The following is a 14,886-nucleotide window of genomic DNA, read 5'->3' on the forward strand; positions in this document are numbered from 1 at the left end:
GGCTTGTATCTCTTCCTCCGTCAGTTCGTTTTCCTCCCCTCTTCCTGGACCCCCCCCCCACTCCACCCCCAGCTTTTCCTTCTTGTTGGCCCCACACACATATTACTGTATCAGAGTCACCCCTGCTTTCAACCCCCTCCGTCCTTCTTCTATCTCCCCAAAACCATTCGGTCTGGTGTCTGGGCCAGAGAGTGTTTCTGTCATCTATTCAGTCTGTGTCCTGAGTCAGCCAACCTGTCTGCACCCAGAGTGACCACACATGAGAGCTGGGAATCAGTGAACCATGAGGGAGCAGATGTTCCTCTTCAGTTTAACCAACAAGTGAAGCCCGCACACAGCTCTCCAGCAGACTTCCCTTAACTGCCCTTCAATAAGGCATCACCAAATGATCTCCAAACATAAACAGCAGCTCTGACTAGCAGCCAGCTTTAGTCAGAGTCCCCTGTAAAAGCTGAGTCGGATGTTAGCTAAGTCAGACGGAAGGTATGGTGAGAAATTTTATCTTTGTTACGTGATGTTTAACTAATTTTACTGCATCGTTGCCTGAGTGAGGTAAGACTTTCTCTTACCCAGCTGTGACGGGGGGGATGGGATGCCCATTTCTGCTCCAAGTGACTAGTGGAGATGGACTCCCCTGGGCCTCACATGGGAGAACAACCTCTGTTCCCACCTCTGCAGCCATCTTCACTGTGTTGTCATTGCCACTCACACCCATTATCTTAGGCATGGCTGGAGAAGAGGGAAAGAAGTTGTAAGAAAACCATGTAGGCTCTTTTTTCAACCTGCTTTGTGTCTCTAAACCTGACATTTTTGACTCTGTATATCAACTGTAGACAAAGGTTAGATACTGTTACATCAAACATTGCTATGTTTGGGTGACTGTTGTCAAACATTTATTTGCTTTACTGTTGACACTAAGCTGGATCTCTCGGCTGGCGTAGCCCACAGGACTGGTGGCAGTGCAGATGTAGATGCCTGCATCATCAGAGGTGGGGTGGGGGATGTGGAGGTATCCATCAGGATCAGACTGAAGAGAGGAGTGGTCCCTTAGCAGAGGCTGCCTCCCCTGGAGGAACAGCGAGCATAAGGCCGGAAAGAATATACTGCAGATAAAAGCTTACCGCACGACAGCACAGGTACAGCTAGTTTAGTTTATGGGTAAGAGCCCAACCTTTGATGTCCAATGTTACTACTGAGCACCCCTTTCACTCACACTGCATCCCCATTATGTGCACACGAGAATGCAGCCTGCTGCACACACACTTGCTTTGAACATAAAATAGCTTTTACAGATTCACTTTTATCTGACAAGGAAAGAAATTTACTTGACTCTAGAGTTTGAGAAAAAGCAAGGAAGAGAAATCTGGTTCAGTTCAACAATATTTATGAAACAACAGCACGATGACTACACTCTGTAATGCTGACTATGTAATGGTGTGGGCTGGTCAGTCTGGCCTGGTTATCATCTGTCTTTTCTTCACGGGAAAGGTCAAATCTCTGCGTTTAATGATTGTGGTGCCTAAATTCATTAAATAGTCTTCTATAAATGACCATTTGGGATAACAACTCCTTGTAGAGAAATCATTTGATTGTGCATTATATGATCATATTGTAGTCTGGTAGCCTGGTTCCATATTACATTTTGAGGTTTTCCTTTGATGATATGATGCTTTTTTTAACTCAAGTATTGTACTGGAAGGTGCTGCAAGAAAGGCTTTAAATATATTACTAAGGTTCAATTAAATACTGTGTGATTTCTCACAGTCAAGCAGCAACATGGTAAAGTTGCCATGGTTACATCCTTCCTTTTAAGGTTAATCAAGTCTTGATTGCAGTGCAAACTATTGGTGGTGTTTTTAGAGTGTTCTGACAAAGCAGAGAAAAATAGGGCCTGGAAGAGAAACTGTGTTTAGATTAATATCTCAATAGGAAAATAAAAAAATATTGATACAAATAATTGTATTAACGTAAATTTAATCAAAATAAGTGACCACTGAAGGTAATGTTAAGTACTAAGGATGTTCGTGCAAAATAAAATGGAATCCTACGTGAGTTATTAGAGCCTCAAAATGCACTTAATATTTAACACCCTTTTCATTAATAGATATTTCAGAGGGACATGACTCAAGTTAAAGTAATAAATCTGAAAAGAATGCACTTTTAGATGAATATGACTACTATTCTCATTTCTATTATCGTCACTATCATTATGCTCATGCTGATGACATTAATAGCCCAATGATGAATGGTTTGGTTTAAAATCAAACTCAACACCCTAAAAAAAAAATCAACATCTCATCACCATTGCAGGACTGGATATTGATCTTTGTTTTTGTTTGATTGAAACATGTTTGACGTAGCAACAATTATTTACAAAGTCTCGATGATGATTAATTTAAAGCTGAATGGATGCCAAATCCAATCCTCTCTAGATAATGTTGTGGGAATCACAACTTGCGAATTAGTCATGCATGGGTTTATGGGATGCAGCCAAAAGCAGTCATTAAAAAAAGTAGATTTCGGCTCCAAATGTAACATCCTACCTTGGACCAGACAACACTTGGCTTGGGAATACCAATGGCCTCGCATGATAGTGTGATGTCTACGCCCTCGTTGGCTATGTAGTGGTACGGACCAGCGCTGATCTCAGGGGGCACTGTGAAAGAAGTAGGTCACAAAACACAGCTGTCTGACTGGCCATGAAGAAGCAGGCCCACAGCATTATCACTGGCCTTAGCCAGCCGGCAGTATTAATGCTCGAGGCATTTCTTCATTACAAGATGATGATGAACCGTAATCTGGCCCATCTGTCATTACGTGCCTATGAACAAAATGACCCTTTCATCAAAGCATGCAGTAAATGAACCCTCTCACTATGATGACAGCAGGTGGTCAAGTCATTGACATATTGTTGTTTTCCATGCTGAGTCAGCATATAGTCCAAGCCTGAAAGTGTCTTTAGCACGGAGAAACTGTATTCAGGAATGGGATCTTAAAGGAATTGTTTGACATTTTGGGAAATAAGGCTTCTATACTTTCTTGCTGAGATTGAAGAGAGAAGATTGATACCAGTAAGCTAAATATGACTAAGTATTACTATGACTAAATAAGACTAAGGATGCATTCATATTATCAGCTTTTACATGTGCCTTGTCATTACTGTGTATGTCGTGTGTTGCGACAGCTGTGCGCAGAGGACTGTGGTCCACCGAGCAGAGCAGGAGTGCGCCGAAAGTTCAAATTTGTTGAGCTTTGACCCAAGCTGTGATGACCCTTGTGGGTATAGCCAGTGACAGCTGACAACTGCTTGAACTGAAAGGTGCACGAAAATTACTTATGTTTCTGAATTTCCACAACCGTATAATAAAAAATTGGCCACATATTGAGACCAGACCAAAAAGATATTTGCCTGGTGAAATATCAGCATGCAAATGCAGCTACCAGGTTTGTTACAAAAACACTGAGTCTCTGAAATGTAGCAATCTGCAGTACTGAGGCGTCCAATGCAAAAAAATAAATAAATAAATAAATAAATCTATCAGCACCTCTAAAGTTGACTAATTAACAAGTATGTTGTTTGTTTAAATCCATACACAAACAAAAATGTAAAGGGTGATGATTTGTGGTTTTACGGGGTGTTATGTACTAGAATTATTTCTTGGCATGGCCAGTAGCTTTCTGGAGTGTCTGCAAGTTAACTTTGGACAAAAACAGGCTAGCCGTCCCCCTCTGCTTCCAATCTTTATCCTCAGCTAAGCTAATTGTCTGCTGGCTCTGGCTTCACAGTTAGCATGAGTGAGGTACTGATCTTCTCATCTAACTCTCGGGAAGAAAGCGAATAAGCTTTCAAAATGTCTGACTATTTCTTCAAAGTATTTTCTTACCATGGACCTCCAGGCTGACTGTGATGTTCACAGAGCCTGCCACATTCACCGCACTGCAGACATATGTCCCAGCATCCTCGGGGACGGCTCTTTTAATGTACAAACTGCCATCACTCCTCAAGAACATCCTCCCATTCAGCTGAACCTGTGTGGAAGGAAAAGGGCTGCTGTCACACAGGAACATAAAGACTATCTGTGTTTTGTACTTGAACTTGATGTATTTGAAAGTGAAATACTAGCCAGTCTTACAGGTTTTCCATTTCGGGACCAGTGTCTTTCTGGAAGAGGTATTCCATCCAACAGCATGCAGGGAATACTCAGGGACTGACCAACGCCCGTGGTAATGATTGGGGCACCTTGTGCCAAGAGAGGGGGCTCTGCAGGACAAGGAAGCGTAAAGACATAAATAATAACAAACTGGCTTTGGAGTTGCTGTCATTATTTCTAAAATACATACATACTATATAAGGTAGCGGAAAAAGATAAGAGACCCTAGATGAGCGTACCCAGTCCAGTGACACTAACTCTGGCCTCAGTTTTGCTGGTTCCAAACTGGTTCTTGGCCTCACAGATGTACAGCCCTTCATCATCCAGCCAGACACCTGTAGTCAAACACAGTGAAACAGCCCTTATTTCAACCTCTTTAGATACACATCACACTCTATACATCTGAAACAAGCAGCACCTCTTCACTCACTGAGAAAGAAAACTGTTTATCTTGAAAAATCCATGCTAATAGCATTTAAGTCCTCTACTCAATAATAAGTGGTATTATTGGTTTGACTGAGCTGTAATTAAGAGTTAAAAATAGAAAATAACGGGATTAATGGGTTTGGCTCAGCTGCCAGCCTGCTCACACACATGTCCCACTCAGTAAATGCCCCTGAGATCACATGTTGGAAGATCTACATATGATTCAGTTCTCGTGTTTAGATAGTCAGGCTGATGTTTAAATAGGTAATGACAAGACATTAAGGGTTAAAGTAAAAAGCAAGGAGCAGGATGTTAAGAGAGGGATAGAGACATCTTCTAAAACAATGGCAGGTAAAAAATAAAGCCATCTGCAACAGATTGAGCTAATTAGGTCAGATGGCAGCCCCAAATGGAAACAGTGACAGAAGCAGCCCATGCAAATATGTTCATTCCTCTGCACTATAATATTACGCACACTATAAACATTTAGTCTCAGGAGCACAAAGGATCACATTCAGCAGCCAAGATTAAGTCATATTGCAGGCTGAAAGGCCTCCAGAGTTCACAATTTAAATTCCCCTTGCTCTGATGAGATTACAATCTCGCATTGAAGTACAAATGAATGGACAAAGGGACACCTACCTACTCTTGCAGTGTCATTACTTTCATTAAAGCGATGTGGCTTTCTCTAGGTAAGTCTTTCACAGAGCAGAAGTAGTGTTTTTAGCAGGATGGATACTGAATGTTTTCTAGAGCCATCTACTGTGTACACTGTACCGATGGCAATGACATCCCCTTGTCACCGTCTCTTAGGAAAAATGTTGGCTGAATTTGATATGAAAGGCTGCCCCTCCTCTATATTTAATCACTCAGAAAATCTCAGTTATGCCAGTCAGTGTGAGGTAACCATGAAGATGTATCAGCCTGCACTGCAGAACAAACCTCTTTGCTGTGACAGTTTTTCATGGATAACTCACTCTGGATTAGAAGATGTCCGTTCTCCATCTGCATTGTTCTACTGTGGCTGTCTGTCCCTGTAAGAATCTGTCTGCCGTCCTGTCTGTGCCACGTCACCGTCGGCTGGGGGAAACCTCGAGCAACGCAGGGGAGGGTGATATTCTCCCCTACATTAGCTGCCACGTCAACCGGTGCCTCAGAGAACAATGGGCCCGCTGTGGAAGGAAGAGTGGTAGAAAATGAATCTTCTTTTGTGTAAATTTGAGAGAAAAATAAGTCTTATGAGGAACACTGAAGTGTGGTCTGACCTCCAACCTCCAAAGTGACAGTGCCTGTGGAGGTTCCAGCAGAGCTGCTGGCCACACAGCTGTACTGTCCAGCATCAACCTCCTGCACTGCTCGAATGTGCAGGGTCCCGCGGTGCAGATCCTGCTCAACGAAAGGAGCAGAGCCCACCTCAAGCTCACCTGGAAACACAAACAAAATATACTTGGACATTTCCACATTGATTTTAATGTACATACTGTCTTTGACCTTAAATTACCTTTGAACCAGTGGACATGGGGAGAAGGAACGCCAGTGGCTTGACACTCTAGAGTCACATCACCACCAACAGACACAAGTACAACCTGCTGTGCCACTGTTATCCTAGGCACCTCTGGAAGAAAAAAAAGGGAAGCTTAACATGCACTTCAAGATTCTTATTTAATGGCAGTTTACCAGCCTTTCATGCAGTGCTACTATGTGTAGAAATAATAATAGTGTAATGTCAGCTTAAACTAGCAAAGGCTGCGAAAATCCTTAGGTAAATGTAAAATCTATGCTTCCATCACAAACACATTCTGTGTCAACAGAGCAGGGATAGATGCTTCTGGAACAGGCCGACAGCTGAGCTGAAAGGATGAGATGATCTATCTTACATGGCTCAGTCTGCCTTGACAGATCGATGTTGTTAAAAATGTCATTCAGAGACAAATGTGTGTATAATACCAGAAGACCCCAGGAAGTGGCTGCCACAGTCCATCAGTGTTGAATTTTCTATCAACCAATAACTGACAGCCATGACTGAAACTTAATGCCTACAACTTTCAGCGTTCACAAAACAAGGAGAGAAAGATCCTGTTGTGTGAGACAGGGTAGCATGTGGCCACACTTGGTTGTGCTCTACTCAATGCCAGTGCACAACTCACACTGGATATTATTCACAGATTAAGTCAAATCAAATGCTGCTAAGGAATAGTCTACAACAGAGACTAAATGTGTTGCTTCATTTGAATTCACTGACAGGAATGATTATTCAGAACAGAATTTTTTTTTTTTTTAAATGAATGAGACTCCAAATGGTAATAAGAAAATATTGTCTTCATACTGGCATCCTCAACCTAACATGTGTAGTGTTAAGTTGACTTACCTGCAAAAGTAAGTGACACAGACTGAGAGGCAGTCCCAGCCTCATTGCTTGCCAGACACGTGTAGTTCCCAGCATCCTCTGGGAGGGCTCCTCCAATGGTCAGGACCCCATCCTGGTTTAGATTAAACCTGTATCATACAATTGAGAGAATTCATGTTTGTTGCCTCTTCGTGATTACACGTGCAGATATAAAACACAAAATCATTTCTGAACCTTCCTGCTATTGTCAGGTATCATGAGAAACATTTTTCTTGGAATGTGTATTTTACTCAGACATATTACATACTCGTGGTTTGGAAAAACGATTTCAGATCAGTAGATCAGTAAATCTGCATAAATGATGCAAACAAGATGTGGCAATCGCGCATGTAGTTGAAGTGGAATGTAGTGACTCTCTGAATCCTCAGTGCCGGAGGTGTTGAGTGGGTTGAGTTCCCTTACCTCGGCCGATTAGTGAGGAACATGTTTCCATGGCTCCAGAAGAGCTTGGGAGGGGGGGAGCCGGACGCTGAGCAGACGAGGCGGATCTCGTCCCCTCGGGAGAAAACCTGTCTCTGTGGGTGAACTACCACAGAAGGAGCCTCTACAGTTGGAGTCAAACAGAGGCGAAAAAGCTGACAATGAGTCAGGGCCCTGTCACTGCTGCATGATCTCATTTATAACTTCCCCATCAAGCGTTTAACAACAGTAAACTCCTGATGATGTGTGCTACAATTCAATTACCAAGCACTCTGTCTGACATCATGCCTGTTGGATCGTAGTGAGGACAACTTTCACATTTATTTGGCTCTTTTTAAAATCCATTACAAACCTCTGAGGGCATGTCCACATTAGGCGCCACACTTTTCAACATGCATCACTTCTGGCTGATGAGAAACGTTCTGACGAGGAAGTAGCTCAATCTGACTACAAGGAGGTTAAGCTAGTAATGGAAAACAGATGACGGGGGCCTGAGAGGAGCCATGAGGCCCCGGTGTTAACTGTTCAAGCATATGGCCTGCAGGGTATCGTCCTAACGTACCTGGGACGAGAAGCCACACGGTGATACTGCTGTCTCCGTGGGCGTTGGTGGCCACACAGTGGTACTCCCCGGCATCCTGAGTCCGCACCCCATTGATCTGCAGGGACGAGTCGGACAGCAGCCTCACTCTTCCTGTGCGGGCCCGGATGGTACGACCCGCCCGATGCCAGGTCAAGTTGTGACGCATGGAGCCTTCTACCTGGCAGGACAGCACAGCAACACCGCCCACAGCAGAAGTCACATTCACTGCCGGCTTCAGGAGCGGAGGAGGCTCTGTTTAATTGGAAACATAACCATAACATCGAACTGGTGTTATCAGTGGTGAACAAACAGTGCAGAAAATGGTTTACTTTTAATACAAATATTTGTACTGGTGTGCTTTGTATCATGTTTATGTTTTAGCCATGATTCTGAGATTTTAAAAAAATGTCTGGAATCATTTCAAAGGATTGCTGTAACTGTGATGCATTTGTGCAAAACACTGAGGAAGTGTGTGTTTGTGTGTGCTGGCATTATTGTACGTGTGTGTGACATACCGCTAACAGTCAACTTGGTTAAGGCACGTCCCTGTCCTGCATTGCTCTGCGCTATGCACTCATACAGGCCTTCGTCCTCAGCTGACGCGAGGGCAATCTCCCACGATGCTGTGGCAGAATTCCTGATACAAAGACACACGTGGTTCATTGGCTGGAGTATGACAATGGCAACAAGATCCTATCTTACGTCACATTCAATTTGTATCTCTGGCACACGCACACACACACAATAATTTTCAACGGAAGGCCGCTACATTTCATGAATGTAATTCAAAGCAGAGCGTGAACACCAAGAAAGAAGGGGTGCTTGGTTAATGTTTCAAGCTGACACAATTGAACATGTTATGTTCATAAAATTTAACGTGTATACCTGTTTCCTGACAGATGAGCTAATAAAGCTTAAGAGTCAAGCAGCTAAAACTCTACACACATAATCATGAGTGACCTAATTACTTTTTTTTTGTTTGTTTTTTTACAGCAGGTAATGGGCGCGTGAAGCTGCAGCATCTGAAGGAATCCAAAAGGAAGGTAAGCCAAATGTTACAGAGTGCTGAGCAAACAGAGGACAGACTCACTGAAAGAACTTCTCCTCTCCCAGTGTAATCCCACTTCTGCTGAATTTTAGCCTGTAGGGAATGTCACTCTTCACCGTGCAGCCAATTACAGCGGGTTGCATGTAGAAGCCCTTCACCACATCAGGCATGCTCACAGCTGGGGGATCTACACAAGGGAGGAAACAAAGGTTAAAGGTCATGGGAGAGATTGATGAGGTGTGAGAGACACTCTGTAGTGGCTTTGGTGAGATGTGTCTGCAGGGAGCTGGGGATGTCTTGCCTGGAACGATGTTGGTGTAGGAGACACTGGACAGCCTCTGGAAGAGGTAGCCTTCCTCGTCTTTGCCCGTTACCTTGATGAAGAAGCTCTGGGGGGGGGTGCGGAACTCCGGTAGACTCCACAGCCCTTGTTGGCCGAGGTCAGAGGGCAGAGGTACGGGGATCGTGCGCAAGGAGCGGCCCGAGCCTGACATCAGCTCCACATAGCTCAGCTGACCTGGAGGCTTCAGGCCTGTACATTTCAGCAAAACATGCGCTGGAAGTCCTGGGGGAGACAAAGAAAGATTGCCATGAGGTCATCTTTTACACATGTTCTCAGTCAAATAAGACTCAAGAAGTTAACAGAAACATGTCTGGCACCTTTTATTGGCCTTTCCCTGGTGTGGTTGAACTCAGAAACAGGGATACTGGAAAAGCCAGCCCGGAAGTCAAGATTGCTGACTCCTGTGACCCTCAGAGTATGGCGTCCACCGCAGCTCACCTTTAGAAAAAAAAGCAATAGCATTCAATTAGGCAACTGTTATAAAATAGACAAAGAAAGATATCTGAGAATTATTCACCAGAGTAGTACCTTCAGATTCCAGGCTCCAGGTCTGGGAAACTTCAGGTTGACAACACGAGCAGAGTTGGGAATATTCAGCAGCTCTTTAAGGCCCTGCTCTACACCAACTACACGACCTAGGAAAAGAACACAAGAACGGGGATATTTCAATGTGAAATATGTCTTCCCTTGTTTGGAACACTTAGAATACTGTAAATTATTATGAAAAAAAAAGAAAAGAGTATAAATGTGTTGTCTACCAAAGGGATCGCTGAGCTCAATTTGTGGTGCTGGTCCACTCAGTGACACAGTGACCTCTCTGAGGCTTGGGTCAAAGGGCACTTCCCACTTGTTCTCCTGGGCACTGTCATGGTTGGAGGACAGCAGGTGTACCTTCATGGCCTGGACTGTCTCCTCAACCCACTTTAAAACCTGTCAGGGGGAGAAAAACACCATCACACAACCGTAACAGAGCGACCTGTCATGCTGGCCAAAACACATTTGTCAGTGGATCATGCTGGGACCTGTCAAACGCAAACATTCATGGAACCCCTCTCAACTTAGAAAGACAGGAAGAGGACAGGAAGGATGCAGTTGTGGTCTTTCAGTGAAAGCCCCCGCCACGCCTTTCCCTGCCCAAACAGCAGGCTGCTCTTTGTCTTTGGACTATTCTTTCATCGCAAAAGTATTTCTCAGAGGGATTTTGCCTAAACAAAGGAAAAGTGAAACAGCTCAGCTGTCAAACTGATAACATACATTTTTCTGCACTCTCAAGCATGTATTCCCGTAGGAGTGTCTCTCACCGTAGAAGTCTGTCAGGCAGCAGTCCCCCTCCTTCAACACAGCTTTCATGATTCATAAGGCTTGTTCCTCAGAACAGAAAGCAGCAGTGAATTTGGGGGGATGTGCCTTTGTTTTAGAAATACACTTAAACTTTATACTCCACAGTATAGTCCTAGCTAATTGCAGGATCAGTTATGGATAGAAAGGGCTGGCTGTTTCCCACTTTTCTACGGAATCAGTTAAGCTTGAGAAGCCAGATGAGGTTGGATAGTGACACAAATCATGGTGTCACTACCATTATGTCATCATGAAATAATGGTGGGCGATTTCATTGTATAAAATGGCAAAAACAATCCTAACTTAGACTGTATTGTACCTTGGTGGCTCTCCAGAGTAATGTCTGACACTATAGAATTTCAGTGTGGACTGGTGCTTTACTCTCTGGGTATTATCATTATCAAAGTATTGACTAAGAATACAGTTTTCCTTTTCTTTTTCTCTAAAATGAAAACAGAAGAAGCAAAAGCCATTGAAATTTCACAGTCTCATTTCAGTGGCCATAATGGACCAAATGTCTTCCATCTTTCAAATGCTTAACAAGCAACTGCTGTCTAGTATTTGTTTTGACCGCGTATGGAAAGACATTATGGCTGAACTGTGTCTGCCATGAAACAAACTAAAAACACCTTTTCGGCGGGCTCTTGAAGATGGAGCCAATGGCAACACATTTTAAGACATTTACGAAAAAATGAAACAAGGAAAGCCTTTGATAATTTAATTATCAGGCCTCTGCTTTTTGTCTATCAGGTCCGCTGGGTGCTGACAGCAGCTGGTTCCTCTCGCCGTTTTACAACTGGAAACAGCTGTAATGTTTGCCACATGTGCAGCCATCACCAGCAGAGCAGGAAACTGCTAAGAAGTGAGCTACATCTGCAACAAGATAATGTCTACTTATGCAAGAGAGCAGAATGAAGTGGGCATAGCTCTGCCCTCAGACCTCAGATAAAAGGAAGGGGAGAGAAGATATGGGACAACTAGCTGTCCAGGCCACGGTAGGTCTCTAGGAGCAAACTGAGTTCTGCTGCCACTCCCTGTCTAAACCACAGGGAATGCAGAGGATCTTAAGCCCTGTGAAACCTCATCTGGCGTGTCTCAGTTGAACAGGCTTACAGGGCTGTTACAGGAAGGACCCCCCTTTGCTATTCATAGAAGCATGAGAGATGGGCCAGAGAAAAAGTGTTAGCTAAGGCTGGGGTGATGCTGTATTCCCGTCACTCGTCCAGGTACAATACCTGCAGAAAGAATACGTGACCGTGCTGTGGTTAAGCCGAACAGCTTGACTCCAGACCTCCCGGTGGGCAGGGGTCAGCTCAGTTCTTGCCCACGTTTAAACGCTGCAACCGTTGACATTTTCAGGAAGATGTCCCACTACAAATCAAGGTTATTAGTGTAAATTGATCACAGATGGACCCCCTGCTCCTTCTCAGCGGGAGTTTGGACACACCTGCTGAAGTTTTGCCTGTCACAATTGGCCTGTATCTGAGAGAAGAAGCTACACCATAGATGATGCCTTTGTTTAATGCACTCAGGAAGGCAACTGCAGATAAATGTTACCTGGGTCTCATTATATGTCTGACAACCGTTACCAGCCCCTTAACTCACGACTGCATCCATATAATGAGGAAACCATAAGGGCATTATTATAAATGACCCTTCAAGACGCTAAGTGTATGCGCAGATTGCTTGGTGAGAAATATGCAACAGCTGGCCAGATCCTTCGATGCAAAACTGCATCTTCATTACATGCTTCTTTAAAAACATGTTTCAGTTGGCAAGCAGACATCACAGCAGGCATTTTCTGAAGGGTAAAACATCACAGCCCGTGTTTTTTATCAGCACTTCAGGCTACCTATGACTAAGGATAGCATCATCACCACGACGAGCACAGATCACGGTCCAAGTCCAACAGCACATTAGGGTGGTTTTCTTGTCAACGCTCTTGTTAGCAGACTCTCTGATTCATAATATCCAGTCAAATTTAAAGAGCATTAAGAGTGCGATACGTAGAGCTGACAATGAGCTGTTGTGTGAGGCCTTGGAGCCAACTCCACTGGGCAGCTGTCTTGGAAGGAGGGAAGCCATGACAGATCATATCCTGGGATTAGAGAGTAAAATAAGCAGTCTGTTTTCTCTCCACTCTCCCCCTGGAGACCACAAAAGGACTTTGTATATTTGATTTGGCGGCAATTTATTAAACTGCTATTAAGGGGGAATATTTTGGTTAGATTTATAGTACTATTGAGGTTTATAAGGATTAAAGGATTTGCATTAATTTGATAAAAGCAAACCACCGAAGACATATAATCACACAGTTCTAAAAACGACTGACGTGCAGTAATTCAATGTGAATCCAAAAAAAATTTGTTTCTAAGTATGCACATGTTAGTACACTAAGAACATGTCAAAATACTCTAGGATACTTTAGCACTAAGCCATCTGGGGTTGAGGTGTGAGGACTAGATTGAGTTTGGTCTGTTGCAGTATTCCCTTAATACTGCAACAGAAAAATGACATTCAAACACTCCCTTAAACAGCTGGCAGGATTATGGAGTGATAATGAACAGAGCTACCACACACACAGGCACTGTGTATGTTTAGCTACATTCAAGCATGACTTGACAGGAAACAGACCCGCACACACACACTTACACACGTACACGGACATATCTGAGTTCAGAGGTTCAGTGGGCCACCAGTGTACAGAGCCGTTGGCTCCCGCTCAGCGCTGCCCAACCATCTCCTGTGTTGACACACAGGATACCAGTGTCTCTTCCAGAGGAAACTCTGGCTTCTTTTACGTCTGCCTGGGAAGTGAGCCCCGCTGTCTTTGGCTTCTTAGACCGGGCTTCTGTTACATGCTGCTTCCGTTATAAAAGAGGCACTCGCCCGTATCATATGAACAGGAAGTTTAATATCAGCTTCGGAATCATTTGATTACACTGAATGAAATCGCTATTATTACATCGGTGGGTCAAACAGGGTTTGTGTCTTTCCTGCTCCTGCTGCTCTCCATCATGAGGAAATTTCACCCTTTTCAAATTCTTACACACAACTGAATTCCACCTTGGGGATTAATAAAGATTTGGTGATACAAACGTTCTTGTAATTGCAGTGATCTCAATTGCACTGCAATGTACTCTGTTACGCTCTCACCTCGTTGACCTGCTGCTTGTCCAGGTGAAAGATTTGTCCAGAGGAGGTGGCAGCGATCTCCTCGTAGACCCTGTAGCCAGGCTGAGAGCGGTCCCCACAGTCCCCGGTCAACACAAACACCACCTGGGAACGAAGGGGCCAGGAGAGTTAAGAGGATTACTGCTGTTCAGTGTTTACTTTCCACGGACTCACTTTCAGTTGGCTACAAAGTGACGCTAATGCTCATTGTCATGCTTCACATAGGGACTGAGACTGAGTAACTTTGAAGAAACTTTCCCCTGCTCAGCTGAGCATCTGGGAACTTCATTGGAATGCAGATCTTTCACAGCATGCCATTGTATTCCTTGAACTATAGCATGTGCTAAATGCAAAGCTACTCAAAACTCTGTTGGCCAGGACTTGTATTTAAAAGCTTTAGATCTAACCATTTTCCTGCTAACTTTAGATAAAAGAGAGTTATACACGACTTAAGAAATGCTTGCAGACATGTTTTTTGTACCATTTTTTCATTCTGTAGCTATGTTTAGGGAGGACCCTCCATCATACTATATGTGATGAATGACGCTGATATTTGGCATTACATGACAGGCCAACGTATGTCTCTAGCCCTGATCTGTGAGGTCCTCACAACCTTCTATATTTTCTAGGACTGTACCTGTGATTGACGGAGCTGCACCAGCTGCAGAACATCTCTTTTCAGGCGGTAGTCTTTGGCTCTGGCGTCGGTGAAAACATAGATGAAGGATCCAGGCAGGGAAACCTCCAGGGCTTTCTTTATGGCTCCTATACTCATCTCGGGGCAGTCGCCCCCGCCCTGGGTGACAGAATCACACATGATGAAATACTGCTGGAAAAAAATAACTCTAAATATCTAATTTTAAACTTCATTCAGACGGATTTAATGCTTGAACAACATAATACTCATTAAAGCCACACTATGTTACTTTTGAAAGAAGAAATAAAACAGTGTGCCTTCTAAAAATTAAAAGTTGTATTCATATGCAAAATCAGTGC

General features: G+C 43.8%; 1 protein-coding gene across 1 annotated transcript in view; it reads right to left on the reverse strand.

The window, feature by feature from the left end:
• The window catches only part of hmcn2 (hemicentin 2), a 44,111-nt gene that overhangs the window by 26,932 nt on the left and 2,293 nt on the right, over positions 1-14,886 (reverse strand). The window contains exons 3-22 of the mRNA XM_040155286.1: positions 14,528-14,686; positions 13,873-13,995; positions 10,137-10,308; positions 9,907-10,013; positions 9,696-9,816; positions 9,337-9,600; positions 9,078-9,222; positions 8,503-8,624; positions 7,967-8,239; positions 7,387-7,528; positions 6,946-7,073; positions 6,079-6,192; positions 5,843-6,001; positions 5,555-5,749; positions 4,391-4,486; positions 4,134-4,261; positions 3,885-4,029; positions 2,544-2,656; positions 907-1,066; positions 570-729 (exon numbers count right to left, since the gene is read on the reverse strand). Of these exons, the coding sequence (XP_040011220.1) occupies positions 570-729; positions 907-1,066; positions 2,544-2,656; positions 3,885-4,029; positions 4,134-4,261; positions 4,391-4,486; positions 5,555-5,749; positions 5,843-6,001; positions 6,079-6,192; positions 6,946-7,073; positions 7,387-7,528; positions 7,967-8,239; positions 8,503-8,624; positions 9,078-9,222; positions 9,337-9,600; positions 9,696-9,816; positions 9,907-10,013; positions 10,137-10,308; positions 13,873-13,995; positions 14,528-14,686 (3,026 nt within the window). The remainder of the gene's footprint in view (positions 1-569; positions 730-906; positions 1,067-2,543; positions 2,657-3,884; positions 4,030-4,133; positions 4,262-4,390; positions 4,487-5,554; positions 5,750-5,842; positions 6,002-6,078; positions 6,193-6,945; positions 7,074-7,386; positions 7,529-7,966; positions 8,240-8,502; positions 8,625-9,077; positions 9,223-9,336; positions 9,601-9,695; positions 9,817-9,906; positions 10,014-10,136; positions 10,309-13,872; positions 13,996-14,527; positions 14,687-14,886) is intronic.

Source organism: Xiphias gladius, chromosome 19, assembly GCF_016859285.1.
Source record: "Xiphias gladius isolate SHS-SW01 ecotype Sanya breed wild chromosome 19, ASM1685928v1, whole genome shotgun sequence".
In the NCBI taxonomy this organism is placed as follows: domain Eukaryota; kingdom Metazoa; phylum Chordata; class Actinopteri; order Istiophoriformes; family Xiphiidae; genus Xiphias; species Xiphias gladius.